The sequence below is a fragment of the Sapajus apella genome, unplaced genomic scaffold (assembly GCF_009761245.1).
Source record: "Sapajus apella isolate SASKATOON/1434 unplaced genomic scaffold, GSC_monkey_1.0 scaffold29, whole genome shotgun sequence".
Taxonomy (NCBI): domain Eukaryota; kingdom Metazoa; phylum Chordata; class Mammalia; order Primates; family Cebidae; genus Sapajus; species Sapajus apella.
Genome location: NW_022436969.1, coordinates 10,209,255 through 10,229,347, shown reverse-complemented (window position 1 = coordinate 10,229,347; position 20,093 = coordinate 10,209,255). Strand labels below are relative to the sequence as shown.

Below are 20,093 nucleotides of genomic sequence, written 5' to 3'. Positions count from 1 at the left end.
CCTTCACCCACTTTTTGATAGAGTTGTTTGCTTTTTTCTTGTACATTTGTTTAAGTTCTTTGTAGAGTGTGGATATTAGCCCTTTGTCAGATGGGTAGATTGCAAAAATTTTCTCCCATTCTATAGGTTGCCTGTTCACTCTGATAGTTTCTTTTGCTGTGCAGAAGCTGTGGAGTTTGATTAGACCCCATTTGTCTACTTTGGCTTTTGTTGTCATTGTTTTTGGTGTTTTAGTCATGCCAATGCCTATGTCATGAATGGTCTCGCCTAGGTTTTCTTCTAGGGTTTTTGTGATTTTAGGTCTCATGTTTAAATCTTTAATCCATCTTGAGTTAATTTTTATACAAGGTGGAAGGAAGGGATCCAGTTTCAGATTTCTGCATATGGCTAGCCAGTTTTCCCATCACCATTTATTAAATAGGGAATCCTTTCCCCATTGCTTGTTTTTATCAGGTTTGTCAAAGATCAGATGGTTGTCGATGTGTCGGTGTTATTTTTGAGGCCTCAGTTCTATTCCATTGGTCCATATCTCTGTTTTGGTACCAGTCCCATGCTGTTTTGATTACTGTAGCCTTGTAGTATCATTTGAAGTCAGGTAACGTGATGCCTCCAGCTCTCTCTGTGTGTGTGTGTATGTGTTCCTTAGGATTGTCTTGGCTATGCAGGCTTTTTTTTGGTTCCATAAGAAATTTAAGGTGGTTTTTTTCTAATTCTGTGAAGAAAGTGAATGGTAGCTTGATGGAGATAGCATTGAATCTATAAATTACGTTGGCCAGTATGGCCATTTTCATGATATTGATTCTTTCTAACCATGAGCATGGAATGTTTTTCCATTTGTTTGTGTTTTCTCTTATTTCCTTGAGCAGTGGTTTGTAGTTCTCCTTGAAGAGGTCCTTCACATCCCTTGTTAGTTGTATTCCTAGGTATTTTATTCTCTTTGTAGCAATTGTGAATGGGAGCTCACTCATTATTTGGCTCTCTGTTTATCTGTTATTGGTGTATAGGAATGCTTGTGATTTTTGCACATTGATTTTATATCCTGAGACTTTGCTGAAGTTGCTTATCAGCTTAAGGAGATTTAAGGGCTGAGACAATGGGGTCTTCTAAATATACAATCACGCTGCCTGCAAATAGAGACAATTTGACTTCCTCTTTTCCTAGTTGAATAAACTTTATTTCTTTTTCTTGCCTGATTACCCTGGCCAGAACTTACAATACTATGTTGAATAGGAGTGGTGAGAGAGGGCATCCTTGTCTTTTGCCAGTTTTCAAAGGGAATGCTTCCAGTTTTTGCCCACTCCGTATGATATTGGCTGTGGGTTTGTCATAAATAGCTCTTATTATTTTGAGATACGTTTCATCAGTACCTAGTATATTGAGAGTTTTTAGCATAAAGGGCTGTTGAATTTTGTTGAAGGCCTTCTCTGCATATATTGAGATAAACGTGGTTTTTCTCTTTAGTTCTGTTTATGTGATGGATTACGTTTATTGATTTGTACGTGTTGAACCAGCCTTGCATCCCAGGGATGAAGCGAGCTTGATTGTGATGGATAAGCTTTTTGATGTGCTGTTGGATTTGCTTTGCCAGTATTTTATTGAGGATTTTTGCATCAATGTTCATCAGGGATATTGACCTGAAATTTTCTTTTTTAGTTGTGTCTCTGCCTTGTTTTGGTATCAGGATGATGTTGGCCTCATAAAATGAGGAAGGATTTCCTCTTTGTACCTCTGGTAGAATTTGGCTGTGAAACCATCTGGTCCTGGCCGTTTTTTTTGGTTGGTAGGCTATTAATTGCTGCTTCAATTTCAGAACTTGTTATCGGTCTATTCAGATATTCGACTTCTTTCTGGTTTAGTCTTGGGAGGGTGTAAGTGTCCAGGAATTTATCCATTTCTTCTAGATTTTCTGGTTAATTTGCATAGAAGTGTTTATAATATTCTCTAATGGTAGTTTGTATTTCTGTGGGATAGGTGGTGATATCCCCTTTATCGTTTTGTATTACGTCCGTTTGATTCTTTTCTTCTTTATTAGTCTGGCTAACAGTCTATCCATTTTGTTGATCTTTTAAAAAAAAAAAAAACCAGCTCCTGGATTCATTGATTTTTTTTTTAAGGGTCTTTTTGTATCTCTAGCTCCTTCAGTTCTTCTCTGATCTTAGTTATTTCTTGCCTTCTGCTAGGTTTTGAATTTGTTTGTTCTTGTTCCTCTACTTCTTTTAATTGTGTTGTTAGGGTGTCAGTTTTAGATCAATCCTGCTTTCTCTTGTGGGCATTTAGTGCTATAAATTTCCCTCTATTTTGAAGATTGATTGTATGATGTGCAGAAAAAAAATTTCCCTCTAGACACTGCTTTAATTGTGTCCCAGAGATTCTGGTACGTTGTATATTCATTCTCATTGGTTTCAAAGAACATCTTTATTTCTGCCTTCATTTCATTATTTATCCAGTAGTCATTCAGGAGCAGGTTGTTCAGTTTTCATGTAGTTGTTTGGTTTTGAGTGAGTTTATTAATTCTGAGTTCTAATTTGGTTGCACTGTGGTCTGAGGGACTTTTTGTTATGATTTCTATTCTTTTGCATTTGCTGAGGAGTGTTTTACTTCCAATTAGGTGGTCTATTTTAGAATAAGTATGATGTGGTGCTGAGAAGAATGTATATTCTGTTGATTTGGGGTGGAGAGTTCTGTAGATGTCTCTTAGGTCCGGTTGGTCCAGAACTGAGTTCAAGTCCTAGATATCCTTGTAAATTTTCTGTCTCGTTGATCTGTCTAATATTGACAGTGGGGTGTTAAAGTTTCCCACTATCATTGTGTGGGAGTCTAAGTATCTCTGCAGGTCTCTAACAACTTGCTTTATGAATCTGGATGCTCCTGTATTAGTGCATATATATTTAGGATAGTTAGCTCTTCTTGTTGCCTTGATCCCTTTACCATTATGTGATATCCTTCTTTGTCTCTTTTGATCTTTGTTGGTTTAAAGTCTAATTTATCAGAGATGAGAATTGCAACTCCTGCTTTTTTTTTTGCTCTCCATTTGCTTGGTAAATCTTCCTCCATCCCTTTATTTTCAGCCTGTGTGTATCCTTGCATGTGAGATGGGTTTCCTGGATACAGCACACCAATGAGTTTTGACTTTTTATCCAATTTGCCAGTCTGTGTCTTTTGATTGGGGCATTTAGCCCATTTACATTTAAGGTTAATATTGTTATGTGTGAATTTAATCCTGCCATTATGATGCTAGTTGGTTATTTTGCCGTTAGTTGATGCAGTTTCTTTCTAGCATGGACGATCTTTACAATTTGGTATGTTTTTTCAGTGGCTGATACTGGTTGTTCCTTTCTGTGTTTAGTGCTTCCTTCATGAGCTCTTATAAGGCAGGCCTGGTGGTGACAAAATCTCTCAGCAGTTGCTTGTCCATAAAGGATTTTATTTTCCTTTACTTGTGAAGCTTAGTTTGGCTGGATATTAAATTCTGGGTTGAAAATTCTTTTCTTTAAGAACGTTTACTATTGGCCCCCACTCTCTTCTGGCTTATAGGGTTTCTGCAGAAAGATGTGCTGTTAGTCTGATGGGCTTCCCTTTGTGAGTAACCCAACCTTTCTCTCTGGCTGCCCTTAGCATTTTTTCCTTCATTTCAACCCTGGTGAATCTGACGATTATGTGTCTTGGGGTTGCTCTTCTCAAGGAGTATCTTTGTGGTGTTCTTTTTATTTCCTGAATTTGAATATTGGCCTGCCTTGCTAGGTTGGGGAAGTTCTCCTGGATAATATCCCGAAGAGTGTTTTCCAGCTTGGTTTCATTTTTCCCCATCACTTTTGGTTACACCAATCAAACGTAGATTTGGTATTTTCATGTAATCCCATATTTCTTGGAGGCTTTGTTCATGTCTTTTCACTCTTTTTTCTTTAATCTTGTCTTCTGGTTTTATTTCATTGAATTGATCTTCAATCTCTGATATTCTTTCTTCCACTTGATTAATTTGGCTATTGAAACTTGCGTTTGCTTCACGAAGTTCTCTTGTTTTTCATCTTCATCAGGTAATTTATGTTCTTCTCTAAACTGGTAATTCTAGTTATCATTTTGTCTAACCTTTTTTCAAGGTTCTTAGCTTCCTTGCATTGGGTTAGAACATGTACCTTTAGCTCAGAGAAGTTTGTTATTACCCACCTTCTGAAGCCTGCTTCTATTGGTTTGTCAAACTCATTCTCCATCCAGTTTTGTTCTCTTGCTGGCAAGAAGTTGTGATCCCTTGGAGGAGAACAGGCATTCTGGTTTTTGGAATTTTCAGCCTTTTTGTGCTGGTTTCTTCCCATCTTCATGGATTTATCTACCTTTGGTCTTTGAGGTTGGTGACCTTCGTATGGGGTCTCTGAGTGGACATCCTTTCTGTTGATGTTGAAACTATTTCTGTTTGTTAGTTTTCCTTCAAACAGTCAGGCCCCTCTGCTGCAGGTCTGCTGGAGTTTGCTGGAGGTCCACTCCAGACTCTGCTTGCCTGGGAATCACCAGCAGGGGCTGCAGAACAGCAAAGATTTCTGCCTGTTCTTCTTCTGGTAGCTTCATCCCAGAAGGGTACCCGTCAGATGCTAGCCAGAACACTCCTCTGTGAAGTGTCTTCCAGTCAGGATACATGGGGGTCAGGGAGCCACTTGAAGAGGCAGTCTTATCAGGATTCGAACACTGTGGTGGGAGATCCGCTGCTCTCTTCAGAGCTGCTGGGCAGGGATGTTTAAATCTGCTGAAGCTATACCCACAACTGCCCCTTTTCCCAGGTGCTCTGTCCCAGGAAGGTGGGGGCATTATTTTTAAGTCCGTGATGGGCTGCTGCCTTTTTTCAGAGATGCCCTGCCCGGCGAGGAGGGAATCTGGTGACACAACCTGCCTGCAGAGGCCTTGCTGAGCTGCCATGGACTCCATCCCATTTGAACTTCCCAGCAGCTTTGTTTACACTAGTTACATCATTATTTTAAGGATGCCATTGCAAAAGTCCAGGCAAGAAATGGTGGCTTTCATTAGCTTCTCCAGAAGGGGAAAGTGGCCAGTTGGACCTTGTCCTTGTTTTCTGAGAACAGTGTTGACATCACCCGGGCCTAGAACCAGTCATTTTAATTTTGAATATTTTTTCAGATTGGTGGGATTACTTTTCTTTTCATTGATATATTCGTGTTTTCAAGACTGATGTTCCACTTATTGAAGATATGTATGTTTATGTACATGTGTCTTAATATATATGAGAAATTGATACTTAATAGATTGAGAAACCATGGGCACATTACATTACTCTTCCAAATAAGGGGCAGTTTTGTTTTGTTGTGTTTTTTTTCTCAATCAGGTCTGGATGTATTTTTAACCTTCTTGAGAGAGACTGTTTTGAGGCCCTAAGCCAATAATTGCTTGTTATTTTAAAAGTCATTAAAGCAAGAAGGAGGGAAAATAACTACCAAGAGTAATTCATTGTTTTCATTATTTTCTTGGTGAATGTCTGTTTTAATGGAGATCTGAGATTCTTTTCTGAGTCATTCACAACTGAAGCTCTTTTTCAGTCTTCTAATCCCAAAAATTTGTCCAATATATGAAGGAAGTATATTTAAGTGCCTTGATGCAGGTAGTTTAGCCAGGACTTCTGTAAAGTTTCCATCACTAGTGGGATATTTCACACTGTATATGTTTTTGGCTTGTGTTACTAATACATGAGGTATACCAGGATCTCCCATTTTATCCTACTGAGATTAAAAAACAAAAACAAAAACAAAAAAACTACAGGCCTTCTGTTTAAAAAAAAAAAAAAAAAAACTACAGTTCCTACAGAAGTGCCTTGTATATGCTGTGTAGTAGCAATTAAAATATACATACATACACATATATAAGCACTTAGTGGAAGTAATTTGAAAGCACAGTGTGTCCAAAATCTGGACTTAGAAACCTGCAAAAAAGTGGAAATTTAAATGACGAATTTTAATTTTAACGTACGGGTCTCTTTCTATAGACTTGGAGAGGAAATGAACCAGAAGAATGGATCCCTCGGACATACCAAGATTTAGATGGTCTACCTTGTATTGTGATATTAACTGGCAAAGATCCTCTTGGAGAAAGCTTTCCCAGGTACAGTTTCAATAATTAATTCCATTTTTCATTAGTTGCCCAGCTGAACTAATGATGAAAATTTGACTGATGGCCCAATCATTTCCTTTGTTTGGCAGGAAATGAGAAGAGGGTTGTTTTATGCAGGGATATAAGAAATATAGCTATACAGCCTTCCTTTCTTTTATGTTTTAGCTTTCCAGAGAGCACCCTGCAATTTTGGGAATGGGAGATAGCCACATTTGAGAAATATCAGAGAGGCAGGGAGGAAAAGCAGGATTTATGTGTGTGTGTGTGTGTGTGTGTGTGTGTGTAAGTGCTTTGTCTTTGTTAATCTGCTATTCCCACCCCTCTCAAGGACCTAGACTCCATAGACTAGAGGGCAGCAACAACCACAATGAAAGCATTCGTTGAATGATTACTGGGCATGTCAAGTAGTGCCCTAAATGCCTTATCCACTCTTCATAGTCGAAGAAAATGAAGCACAGAGAAGGGTCATAATAGCTGGGGATGGCAGAGCTGAGGTTTCAGTCAGTGCTCACCTGGCACTGAAACCTAGGATTTTCACTGCTGCGTGTTGCATCCAGATCACCAGGCACACATACACGCTGCATGCCTGGCCAGATGGACTCACCAACAACACAATTACTTTTGTTCAGGTCTTTGAAGTACTGTGACCTCCGGTTAATTGACTCAAGCTATTTAACTCGCACGGCCTTGGAGCAGGAGGTGGGTCTGGCATGCTGCTATGTCTCAAAAGAGGTCATTCGGGGACCCACTGTCGCCCTGGACCTCAGCGGGAAGGAGCAGGAGAGAGCTGCTGTCAGCGAAAATGACTCTGACGAGCTGCTCATCGACCTGGAGCGGCCCCAGAGCAATAGCAGCGCTATCACAGGGACATCGGGTCAGTACTTTCTTTTCTCTTTCATGGAGTGAGAGACATGAGTCAGGAGGTGTGCAGGAATGTGGAAGGCAGAGGCATTTACTGACACCCCGACAGCCTTCAGAGGAGCCCTCAGGGACTCTGGCATCCTCTCTAGACCCAGCTCCACAGGGGAGATACTTAAAAAACATGACTATTGAACAGCCAGAAAATACTTCTCTGGGTACACATTTAAGGAAGAGCTTGGTAATAGGCCAAAAACAATTTTATCAACCCCAACCTGTACCATTCTAATGGTTATACCATTCTCATAACCATTCTAATGGTTATTATGCATCTCATATTTGCACAAAGGCCTTGTTTTTCTTTTCTCTTTTCTTTTTTAAAATTTTTATTTTTTATTTAATTTTTATCACTCATTCAGAGAATTTTTTTTTTTGAGACTGAGTCTCTGTCGTCCAGGCTGGAGTGCAATGGCGCGATCTCGGCTCACTGCAGCCTCCACCTCCTAGGTTCAAGTGATTCTCCTGCCTCAGCCTCCTGAGTAGCTGGGATTACAGACATGAGCCACCAAGTTTGGCTAATTTTTGTATTTTTAGTAGAGACAGAGTTTCACCATGTTGGTCAGGCTGGTCTCGAACTCCTGACCTTGTGATCTGCCCACCTCAGCCTCCCAAAGTGCTGGGGTTATAGGCGTGAGCCACTGCGCCCGGCCAAGGCCCTGTTTTTCTTCTGATAAATTGCATTACAGCAAATGCAGCACTCTTTCCTTTTTTTCTGATTATGAAAGTAATAAAGCTTAATGCAGAAAACATGGAGAATGTCGTCTGGGCACAGTGGCTCACACCTGTAACCCCAGCTACTCTGGAGACTAAGGCAGGAGAATCGCTTGAACCCGGGAGGTGGAAATTGCAGTTCATTAAAAATGAAATACACTCCCACTTCCAGAGGTAACCACCCTTAATGTTGCAGTGGCATGCCCCTCCTTCTCCCCTCACCCTTTTTTTTTCAAGACAGAGTTTTGCGCTTGTCGGCCAGCTAGAGTACATTGGTGCCATCTTGGCTCACTGCAAGTTCTGCCTCCTGGGTTCGAGATTCTCCTGCCTCAGCCTTCCGAGTGGATTACAGGTGCCCACCACCATGCCTAGCTAGCTAACTTCTGTATTTTTAGTAGAGACGGGTTTCACCGTGTTGGCCACGCTGGTCTCAAACTCCGAACCTCAGGTGATTCACCCGCCTTGGCCTCCCAAAGTGCTGAGATTACAGGCATAAGCCACCGCGCCCCGCCTCTCACCCTTTTTTTGAACTATCATTGAGATCCTTCTGTCACTCCGATGCATACATGCGAACACACCATAATTTTGTCCAAAAACAGCACTGGTCTTCCTGTCCATTCTGGCAGCAGCTGCTGGATGGCCCTGTGCAGGAACGGAAGAGGAGGGTCTGTGGGGTTTGCTGTTGATAGTGACCCTCAGCCTGGAGGAGCTAGAGCTGCCCTGCTCCCGTGCACACACGGCTACTCCTCCTGCCAGGGGCTAAGGCTGACCATGTGGACCTCAACCCCACCACAACAGGCTCCCTAGTTTTCTCTCGGAGAGCACTTTCAGAATAGAGTCAAGGGGTTTGAAAGATAGTAAAGGTTCACAGAAGGGAGGCAGGGAGATAACATCCGGAAGCTTCTGGATACCAGCATGAGGAGAAGGGTATCTTGTCTTCCTTCCTGTGGTTCTTCCATCTCATTCCTTCCTTGCCCTCACTTGAGGAGCTGCCCCACAAAGTGAGCACATCCTTGGCCTTGTGCTGCTGAACTCACAAAGGTCGTTTGTCCTTGGCCACTCTGTCCCTCCCTACAGGCCATGGAGCACAGGGACCCCAGCCATGGCTGACTTGGAGGATGATGGGGAAGGTTCACTGGCCAGAATGCACAGCACTGCAGCGGGGAAGGCACGCTATCTCCCAAGGTGGAGAGACACTGGCAGCTGAGCGAGTAGAGGGGCTGGGTTTTAATCATCTCTCATTGATGGCTGTTCATTCAGGATCTCCCAAGGTGGGGATTCAACCTCCATGTCTGGCAGCAGCAAGCTGAGCTCAGAGAGGGCCTTTAGTACTGAATGTAATGAGCTTTGGGTTTGTCTTCAAACCAAAGAGTGGCTGGTCTATTCAGAGGAAAATCACGTTTGAAAGGAAGTGGCCAAATGCATGAGGCTACTTCAGGGAAAAGCTACCGCCCTTGGCATCGCGTACGCCTGCCACTCCACTTCATGCAAAGGCATCCCCCACCCTGGCTTGGGAGTCCATGAAAGGGGTTGCAGTCTGGGGAGCTGATCTGAAGCCAGAGGCGTGAGGCCCTCAGTCCCAAGAAGGAAGCCCCGAGAAGTGCCCCCAGGGCAGGACTTTAATGTGTTGGGTGGGGTCCTAGAAGGAATTGGAGGGCAGACCCAAACCAGGTCATTTGAGGAGCGTTTAGTAGAGGGACTGTTTACTAAGATGTGGACAGAACTTGGAAAAGGAGCAAGAGGTGTGGTGTGCTGGGGGTGGTTAACCCCAGGGAGCCCTAGCCACTGTGGGCCTGATGCAGGGAGGGACGGGAGCACCTCTCCAGACCTGAGCCGAAGCCCACAGTAGAGAAAGGTGGCCCACCCCTGGTGACCATGCAGGGGAAGCCAAGGAAGAAGCACCCATCTCCTGCTGGTGGCTCCCATTGGCCAAATCCACTGAGAAGTCAGGGCAAGGGAGCAACATGGAGCAGTGTGGAGAATCAGCAAAGGGAAGATTTCTTGCTCAGGGTCTGCAGCCACAAAGCTGAGCTCAGTCTCCGCTGTTTTCCTGGTCTTTGCCTCCTTCCCAAAGTTGCCAGGAGCCTGGGAGAGCACACCTTAGATCAGTAACAGGGCTGCTGTGGGGTGGGTTCTGTCTGTCCTCTCGCAGGTTCCATCATGGAGAATGGAGTGAGCTCTTCCAGCACAGCTGACAAGTCCAAGAAGCAGTCCCTGACCCCCAGCTTCCAGAGCCCAGCCACCAGTCTGGGGATGGATGAAGGGGTCTCTGCCAGCACACCTGGAACTGGAGCCGGGGAGACTCTGAAGCAAGAATGTGACTCCTTGGGCCCCCAGATGGCAAGCAGCACCATCTCCAAGCCGTCTTCATCCTCCTCAGGACCCAGGACCCTGCCATGGCCAGGACAGCCCATCAGAGGCTACCAGGGCCCACACACAGCCCTGCCACCAGTGGTGATCCTATCCAAAGCAGCCTACAGCCTCTTGGGCTCCCAGAAGAGTGGCAAGCTGCCATCCTCCTCGTCCCTGCTGCCTCATGCCGACGTGGCCTGGGTGAGCTCCCTGCGGCCACTCCTGAACAAGGACATGAGCAGCGAGGAGCAGTCCCTCTACTACAGGCAGTGGACCTCGGCCCGGCAGCACCATGCTGACTACAGCAACCAGTCAGACCCGGCCTCTGGCACCCGAACCTTCCACCCCCGGCGGCTGCTACTGACCGGGCCCCCCAAGGTAGGGTCAGGCTGGGCCCTTTCTTAGGTTGGGGTTGGCAAGTCTTCTCCAAGAAAGAAGCCAGAGAACCTCGTGGGGGTGGAGCGGGTGTGACAGAGCAATGAGGACCTCATTTAGGCCTCTCAGGCAAGAGACACTGCGGAGACAGTGTGTGAAATCTCTTTTTCTCTTTTCCTCCCCTGTCTTTCCTACCTCTGTTCCTCCCTAATTAAAAATCTTTCCATCAGGTGGGAAAGACAGGCTCCTATTTACAGTTCCTCAGGATCCTCTTCCGCATGCTCATCAGGCTCCTGGAGGTGGATGTCTATGATGAGGAGGAGATCAACACTGGTGAGTGCTGAGGCCAGGAGTGGGCAGAGGGGCAAGATACAAAGACACTGAACCGCAAATCCTGGGAACTTGCTTTTGGCTTCTGGGATTTCTACAGTACCTAACCTGCAGAGTTATTGGGAGGCTAAAGATAACGTGCCCAAGGCTGGGCACAGTGGCTCACACCTGCAATCTCAGCACTTTGGGAGGCCAAGACGGGCAGATCACCTGAGGTTGGGAATTAGAGAGCAGCCTGGGCAAGAAGGTGAAACCGTGTCTCTACTAAAAATACAAAAATCAGCCGGACATGGTGATGCACACCTGTAATTTCAGCTACTTGGAGGCTGAGGCAGGAGAATCACTTGAACCCAGGAGGCAGGTTGCAGTGAGCCGAGATCATGCCACTACACTCCATCCTAGGTGACGGAGTGAGACTTTGTCTCAAAAAAAAAAAGAAAGAAGGGAAAAAAAAAAAAAAGATAATGTGCCAGGCAAATAGTTCTGAATAAACCGTAGCCTTTTTTAGCTCATTGGAGTCGGGGATGGTGTATTCTACTTTTGGCCTCCTCTCTACAATGTCCAGCGAGGTACTGGGCAAAAAGGTGTTTTTTGTTTAGTTTGTTTGTTTTTAATTTAAATTCTGGGGATACATGTTCTGAACGTGTGAGTTACATAAGTATACATGTGCCATGGTGGTTTGCTGCACCTATCAACCCATCATCTAGGTTTTAAGCTCTGCATGCATTAAGTATTTGTCCTAATGCTCTCCCTCCCCTTCCCCCCGCACTGCCGACAGGCCCTGGTGTGTGATGTTCCCCTCCCTGTGTCCATGTGTTCTCATTGTTCAACTCCCACTTATGAGTGAGAACGTGCAGTGTTTGGTTTTCTGTTTCTGTGTTAGTTTGCTGAGAATGATGGCTTCCAGCTTCGTCTGTGTCCCTGCAAAGGACATGAAGTCATTCTTTTTTATGGCTGCAAAAAAGTTGTTTTATAAAGGCTTTTTAGATAGATCAGTTGCCTAGATGGTTAACTATTGTAAAATGCAAGTTGTAGTATTCAACTGCTTAAGGATCCAGGGCATATTTATATTCTGCATACCAGTCCTTTGTCGATTAGTCAGAGTATGTCTTATATTTTACCCATAGGCTCTGAATGAAGGCACTGGATTACTATAGTGAGATGAAAACTTCTATGTGTATAACTCATCACAAACAAAACCTGCATTCCCATCTGCATTAAGACACAGGGGCAGCTGAGCATGGTGGCTCACGCCTGTAATCCCAGCACTTTGAGAGGCTGAGGCAGGTGGATCACCTGTGGTCAGGAGTTCGAGACCAGCCTGGAACATGGTGAAACTCCATCTCTACTAAAAATAGAAAAATTAGCCAGATGTGGTGGTGCATGCATGTAATCCCAGCTACACAGGAGGCTGAGGCAGGAAAATCACTTGAGCCTGGGAGGCGGAGGCTGTAGTGAGCCAAGATCATGCCATTGCACTCTAGCCTGGGTGACAGAGGAAGATTCTGTCTCCAAAAAAAAAAAAAAAAAAAAAAAAAAAAAAATGGACAGAGGGGCGGCAGGTGTCAGTAGGGCTGTGGGAGCCAGTGGGCACACCAAGACCATTCCAGGTGTCTTCTCCAGCTGGCACCAGGGAGATGATTCCACTCTGCAGCTAAAAACAGTGTGGCTCAGCTGGGCACGGTGGCGCACGCCTGTAATCCCAGCGCTTTGGGAGGCCAAGGCAAGCAGACCACCTAAGGTTAGGAGTTTGAGACCATCCCAGCCAACATGGTGAAACCCCGTCTCTACTAAAAACACAAAAATTAGCCAGGTGTGATGGTGGGTGTCTGTAGTCCCAACTACTCAGGGGGCTGAGGCAGGAGAATCATTTGAACTGGGGAGGTGGAGTTTGTAGTGAGCCGAGATTGCTCCCCAGCCTGGGCAACACAGCAAGACTCTGTGTGCAAAAAAAAAAAAAAAAAAAAAGCAGTTGTGGCTCAAAACTGTGGCTTCACATCTCAGAACAGTTTGAATGTGCTGGCAGGGAACTGTGGGGAGGAAGTAGAGGCAACTAGGTAAAAGTTCTTCTCAAGCCTCTCAAAGGATAAGTCTGGAATAGGGAAAGCCCTCAGCATCTTCTACCAAATTAGCTCTTGGAGATTTCACCTCACTTGTTTTACCTAAGTACTTGGACCTGTTCCATGACCAGCCCAAGAGATTAGTTTAGTGCAGAGCAAGTGTAGGTAAAATCGGCCGTATTTAACCACTTTATGGCTTCAGTCCTGTTTCCATTTCTCATCAGTCCACATCCATGATTTTAAACACACACACGATCTCATCGTCCCATCTACATCTCCTTGTTTTTTTCCCCAGCTAAGCTGCACCAGATCGTCAGGCCCACCAGGTTTGCCTCAAAACACTCCAGTGCCCCTGGAAGGAGCTGAGCCAGAAGGGCAAAGCACAAGTGAATCAGACTGGGAGTTGGGGCCTGCCCTTCCTGCCAGCTTCCCCACCAGGCTCTCTGGCACCACAACAGAGTGATGCCTTTGATTTTTTTCCTCAACTCATGCTACAGTTATCTTGACCCTTACTCTGTGCCAGTGAGCTGTGAGTCTGTTACAGCCCATTTGATGGGAGAACCTGACTTTGTAGTAAGAAACACTGTTAGTTTGGCTTTCTTCCGTCTCCCTCATTTTAGGGCAGGTTAATGCAATGGTGCTTTCAAGAGGCACAATGACACCTTTTTAAAAACTAGAATAGGCTTGAAATTTTAAATAATGTGCAGACTTTAGTTCAGGGATATAAAAATAAATGCTATGTGTTAAAAAGATATTAGGGATATAAAAATAAATGGTATGTGTTGAAAAGATATTAGGGATTTAAAAATAAATGGTATATGTTAAAAAGATATAGCTGTACTTCCAATCTTTAGGCTTTTTTGAAAAGTTTCTTTTCTCCCTTTGAAAGTTGTCTTAAGCTACTTTTTGATCTTATTCATTTTATTACACACACACACACACACACAGATATGTACTCCACCTCATGGACTCAAGCAATTCTCCTGCCTCAGCCTCCTGTGTAGCTTGGAGACAGGTGCCTGCCATCATGCCCAGCTAATTTTTGTATTTTTAGTAGAGACAGGGTTTCACAATGTTGCCCAGGCTGGTCTCGAACTCCTGACCTCATGTGATCCACCTGCTTTGGCCTCCCAAAGTGCTGGGATTACAGGTATGAGCCACTGTGCCTGGCCAAGAATAAAAAGTATAATCTGTTAGACACCAGCTGTGTGCCTGCGACTGTCTTGGCACTTTGTTTTTGAGATGGAGTCTCACTGTGCCACCCAGGCTGGAGTGCAGTTTATTTTTATTTTTGAGATGGAGTAAAAATTGAAAAAAAAAAAAGATGGCACTTTATTTTTATTTTTATTTTTGAGATGGAGTCTCGCTGTGCCAGCCATGCTGGAGTGCAGTGGTGTGATCTCGGCTCACTGCGACCTCCGCCTCCTGGGTTCAAGTGATTCTCCTGCCTGAGCCTCCCGAGTAGCTGGGATTACAGACACACACCACCACGCCCTGCTAATTTTGGTATTGTTGGTAAGGACGGGGTTCCACCGTGTTGGCCAGTCTTGTCTCAAATTCTGACCTCAAGTGATGTACCCACCTCAGCCTCCCAAAGTGCCGAGATTACAGGCGTGAACCACTGTGTCCAGCCTGTCTTGGCACTTTAAATGTACCATCTCTGGCTGGGCAGGGTGGCTCACACCTGTAAACCCTACACTTTGGGAGTCCAAGGTGGGAGGATTGGTTGAGGTCAGAAGCTTGAGACCAGGTTGGACAGCAGGGAGACCTCATCTTTACAAAAAAAAATTTTAAACTTTAGCCAGGTGTGGTGGTACATGCCTGTAATCCTAGCTACTCAGGAAGCTGCAGTGGGAGGATTCCTTGAGCCCAGGAGTTCAAGGTTATAGTGAGCTTAAATTGTATCATTGCATTCCAGCCTGAGTGACAAAGTAAGACCCTGTCTCCAAAAAAAAAAAATGGTCTGGCATGGTGGCTCACACCTGCAATCCCGGCACTTTGGGAAGTTGAGAGGGGAGGATCACTGGAACCCAGGAGTTCAAGACCAGCCTAGGCAATATAGTAAGACCCTGTTTTTATAAAAACATTAGCTGGGCATGATCGCACATGCTTGTAGTCCCAGCTACTCAGGAGGCTCGGTGGATCATTTGATCCCAGGTGGTTGAGGCTGCAGTGAGCTCTGACCATGCCACTGTACTCCGGCCTGGGTTACACAGCAAGACCCTGTCTTAAACCCACAAAAAATAAAACCATCTCTAATGCTTACAATAATCTGGGGACTCAGGGTTAAGTATAGTGCCTGAAGGTGTGATGTTGTAAGGACAGGGCCAGGATTCACACCCAGGTCTACTGGGTCTCAACTGTGACTGCATATTGCAACACCCTGAGGAGCCTTAAACAATAGGACTGCTTCCTAGGCAGTCAGACATTCTGACTGAACTATTTCTGGGATGTGTGGCCTGAGTGTGGGAATTTTTACCAGCTCCCCAGTTGATTCTAATGTGCGGAAGACACTGGGAATCTTGCTCAGTGCATCCCAAAATCTCTTGGTGTCACCACAGCTAAAAATCTCGACAGAAATAAGATCACCCAAAATTAAACTTTTAAGGAAATTTGGGGTGGTGGAGACTCAGTTATCTTATAGATGCAGAAGTTTGTGAATTGAGTCTGCAGAGACAAATGCTGGGAGCCGTTGAGGGCAAATGTTCCTCTCAGCATGGGTGTAAACAATTCTGGCTCCTACACTGGGATAAGGGAGCTCATTTTTCAGAAATGCCTTTGTCCACGAAGCCACTCTCCCCGACACATGGGGAAAAGGGAGGCCAATCACCTGCTCTGCACACTTCCTTCCTGTCCTAGATCATAGTGAAAGCACTGAAGTGAGCCAGTCAGAGGGAGAGCCCTGGCCTGACATCGAGAGCTTCAGTAAAATGCCTTTTGACGTCAGTGTGCATGACCCCAAGTACAGTTTGATGAGCCTGGTGTATACTGAGAAGCTGGCAGGAGTCAAACAAGGTCAGTGCAATCATCCAAGTTCACCTCCTCTTCGGGTCAAGGAGTCACCAACTCCAGGCAGGAGACCCAGAGCAGTGACATCTTTGAAAGCGCCTTACATCTCGGTTTTCTTTAGCCTGTATACATGTGCACACTTTTAAATTTTCATACCTGTTTCTCAGGGCATAAATTACAAAATGCATGGAAAGGTCCTTTTGAGGAAAAGGGGACTTTTCTTTCAAGGCATAGGAAAAACATTTTATCTCATGGGATGGCTTTTTGCCCCTTTATCCACAGAAGTGATAAAGGAATCCAAAGTTGAAGAGCCCAGGAAACGGGAAACTGTGTCCATAATGCTGACCAAATATGCAGCCTACAACACCTTTCACCACTGCGAACAGTGCCGCCAGTACATGGACTTCACCTCTGCCTCCCAGGTACCGTCCGGCCCTCACCCTCTGTCACCCACTATGGATTTTGTATGTAGGGTGGGGGTGGAGGAATGAAGAATAAGGCCCCTAGTTTCAGGCCACAGGTAAAGGATAGTTTATTCATGAGAAGGAGCCACTCATTGGTGACAAAAATGCATGAAGGCCAAGTGCAGTGGCTCACGCCCATAATCCCAACGCTGTGGGAGACCGAGACAGGTGGATCACCTGAAGTCAGGAGTTCGTGATCATCCTGACCAACATGGTGAAACTCCGTCTCTACTAAAAATACAAAACAATTAGCCGGGCATGGTGGCACACACCTGTAATCCCAGCTATTCGGGAGGCTGAGGCAGGAGAATCGCTTGAACCCAGGAGGCAGAGGTTGCAGTGAGCCGAGAGATCGCGCCACTGCACTCCAGCCTGGGTGACAGAGTGAGACTCTCTCAAAAAAAAAAAAAAAAATGTGTGAAGCAATAATTAAATGAATGTTGGGTTTATATGGATTTTGGGAGGGAGGGGAGGCAGCTTAGTTTTAGTGTCTTGAATTACTTCAACAAATGGTTACATGTGTCATGTTTAGGTTAGGAAGTACCTGAGATGTTTATTTGCAATCCATGTATTACAGTATATTTGATAAAAGGGTTTCCCCCTCTTCCCTTTGGATCACTGACTAAAATGGCACTATTATCTCAGATCCACAGGGTGTGCCCTTTGAGCTGTGATTCTAACAAATCTGCTGATCAACCTAGTCACATTCTCACACCTGCTTAGGGTGGCTTGGCTAGTGGAGTCAGTTTGTTTTATGCAGTGAGAACTGAGACATAGGAATGCAGAACATGGGCCAATACCCCTTAGTATGTGGCTTCTTTTGTTCTAGTGCATCTTTAAGCACAGAAGATGGAAAGGCAACAAATGATAGTAATATCCAGAGCTTACTTACTCCAATACATCTTTATTTTTATGACTTGGCTCTGAACACACAAACAACTCCTGCTTCTTGTAGGCCATACTGACTCGCCTAAACCTGTTTCTGCTCTTCAGGGCCAAGTCGTTACCCTTTTCCCACATCTCATCCTGAAATACAAATGAGTACTAGAAGGAATATGCTTGAAAAAAAAGCTGAATCATTCTGCCCTTCTAATAAAATTTACCTTTTATATCCCATTTGTTTTCTTGGTGTTACTGAAAACCTTTGGAAGGCTGCTTTGAAATAAGCTCGTAAAGCTTTATAGAATATAGAAGACCCAAGTCCCCTGTTCTACAGATTATAAGTTTTTAGAAAATATTAGAAACTCTCTATTCATACAGTTTCTGTGTGATTTCAGTACTAAGTAGTAAATTCCCACATTTCTGAGGTAGAATAAAGTAGAATTAAGGGGAGAAGTAAATTATTTTCTATAAAATACAGTATTTTGGTTAAAACCATTGGGAAACTTACTTGGATTCTAGTTGCTGATGAAAATTGATGTTATCCTTTCATTAAGCCAAATCTTATCCACATTAAAAGAGTGAAAAGACCTATTATATAATTATTCACTCAGATAGGTTACTGAAAGCACATGAACTCTCCAGCACTTTAAAAGTAGGTTAGATTTATATTTGGCTTCAATGAGTCAAATGGTCTCTTTTTCTGAAACCAGAGTTGTGAGCTAAATAATTGTTTGCACCTCTTCAGCATCCACTGTAGCCAGAAAAGATGGGGCTGGAGAGGCATTTTAATGTCAGATCTGATATTTTATTTAGAAAGCTGATACTCATTTGACCTGACCCGCATAGAGCAGAAGTGCTTCCCCCTGATTAACAGGAGACCTTTGGGAATGCATACAGAGCAGGACATCCCACAGGTATATCTGACCTCTGCATAAGATGGAGCAGTTGTGGCTCTGAGAGCATAAAGAATGCAGACAGTGCCAGGCAACAAGTACTTCTCCCATTGAGGCTATGTAGGTGCAAGATGGCAGGCTCTCCTGTCAGTGGCAGCTCCTAAATGATGAAGTGTTTGCCTTACCAACCCTCTAGACGTTGCTGCTCACAGCCTGGTCTGGTGGCATTTACCAGTTCATGTTAGTTTCCCTCTCTTAATAAGAACCTGAAAGAGTGGCCTGGAAGTTTGGAAACTGTGGGCTTACTTACATTTCCTCCCTTTCTTCTTTGCAAATGTAGATGTCTGACTCCACCCTTCATGCCTTCACATTCTCTTCTTCTATGCTGGGAGAAGAGGTTCAGCTCTATTTCATCATTCCGAAATCCAAAGAGAGTCATTTTGTCTTCAGCAAGCAGGGCAAGCACCTGGAGAGCATGCGGCTGCCCCTGGTTTCAGACAAGGTGGGTGAGAGCATCTGGACTACCAGATAACCCAGATCTAGTTCTCTAAGCATCCGCAATCTAGAGGCTTTAATTTCCCCTTGTGGTCTGTTTTTTCCCTTTTGGCAGAATTTGAATGCAGTCAAGAGCCCTATTTTCACTCCTTCCAGCGGTCGACATGAGCACGGACTCCTAAACCTTTTCCACGCCATGGAGGGCATCAACCACCTTCACCTTCTGGTGGTCAAAGAATATGAGATGCCTCTGTACCGCAAGTACTGGCCCAACCACATCATGCTGGTGCTTCCTGGCATGTTCAATAATGCAGGCGTGGGTAAGGGCCCCCCCCCGGGGATGGGGAGAAAAGCGGCAAAGATAAACTGAGCTCCATTCCCCTGCCATGAAACTTCCAAAGAGTCCCCTGCCTCTGGAAATTGTCCTGTCCTCCTCACCACTCTTCCTTGAATTTGAGTTTTCTTTTTCCCCTTATCTGCAGTTTTGCAGAATTAACTCTGAGGACTGGTAATTAAGGAAGAAGTTACTGGTGTACTGAGCACCCTGGGATTTGTGATTCTTCCCTGTGTAGGCTGCAAATGTTCCTGGGCTGAGCACTCTGGAGGAGGAATGTAACTGTGAGGCAGAGTTAGTGGTTCACCCAGATTGGGAGGAGCCCCTGGGTCATCTTATCTTTAAGGCATATAGGAAGTTCTAGGGGGCTACTGTACAACCAGGGAGCTGAAAGCATCATTACTGCCTCTGACACAGACATGTGCCTCAAAGAAGTCTTCCTGCTTTCCCCTTTAAGAGCGATGTGCAGATTTTTTAAGAGGCCAATGCTTGTTGTATGTATGACAGAGCAGTGGGGACTGGAGATGTCAGAAAGCCTTAGTTTTCCTTTCTCAGGCAGGAAATCTCTAACTGAATCCATTTAGAGCTGTGCTCTTGTGGACACGTCTTGGGCTGTGGTTCTAAACAGTTTTGCCCATCTGCTTCTGTGGGTGCCTCAGTACCAAGTCAGGAAATGCTTTTCCCATTTTAAAGGGAATTAATAACACCCAGCCTAGAGTTGGACTGGAGGGCAGGTAAGAGCTGAGTAGTTTTCTTGAACCCACGCTTCTTCTCTTCAGGTTCACCTCTTTCTCCACTGTCTCCCCACTTAGCTTCTGCCTCTTCCTTTTGCTCTCTGTTCATCTGTCTCCCTTCCTTCTGAGATCTCTCCATTTCTTGTTCCTTTCTATGCCTTTTCATGTCCTTCAGCTTCAAACAGCCTTAATATGGGCTTAAAATACTTTATTTATTTATTTTTTTGAGACAGAGTCTTGCTCTGTCACCCAGGCTGGAGTGCAATGGCACAATCTCAGCTCACAGCAACCTCCACCTCCCTGGTTCAAGAGATTCTCCTGCCTCAGCCTCCCAAGTAGTTGGGACTACAGGTGCGCACCACCAGGCCTGGCTAGTTTTGTATTTTTAGTAGAGCCAGGGTTTCACCATGCTGGCCAGGCTGGTCTCA

General features: G+C 44.7%; 1 protein-coding gene across 4 annotated transcripts in view; it reads left to right on the top strand.

Moving 5' to 3' along the window:
* The window catches only part of GREB1L (GREB1 like retinoic acid receptor coactivator), a 316,301-nt gene that overhangs the window by 279,822 nt on the left and 16,386 nt on the right, over window positions 1-20,093 (top strand). For 3 of the 4 annotated variants that reach the window (XM_032293228.1, XM_032293226.1, XM_032293227.1), the window contains 8 exons: window positions 5,984-6,099; window positions 6,738-6,982; window positions 9,890-10,467; window positions 10,695-10,797; window positions 15,714-15,869; window positions 16,146-16,285; window positions 18,443-18,604; window positions 18,713-18,917. In XM_032293228.1, the coding sequence (XP_032149119.1) occupies window positions 5,984-6,099; window positions 6,738-6,982; window positions 9,890-10,467; window positions 10,695-10,797; window positions 15,714-15,869; window positions 16,146-16,285; window positions 18,443-18,604; window positions 18,713-18,917 (1,705 nt within the window). The remainder of the gene's footprint in view (window positions 1-5,983; window positions 6,100-6,737; window positions 6,983-9,889; window positions 10,468-10,694; window positions 10,798-15,713; window positions 15,870-16,145; window positions 16,286-18,442; window positions 18,605-18,712; window positions 18,918-20,093) is intronic. The other variant, XR_004273436.1, reaches the window with a different exon arrangement.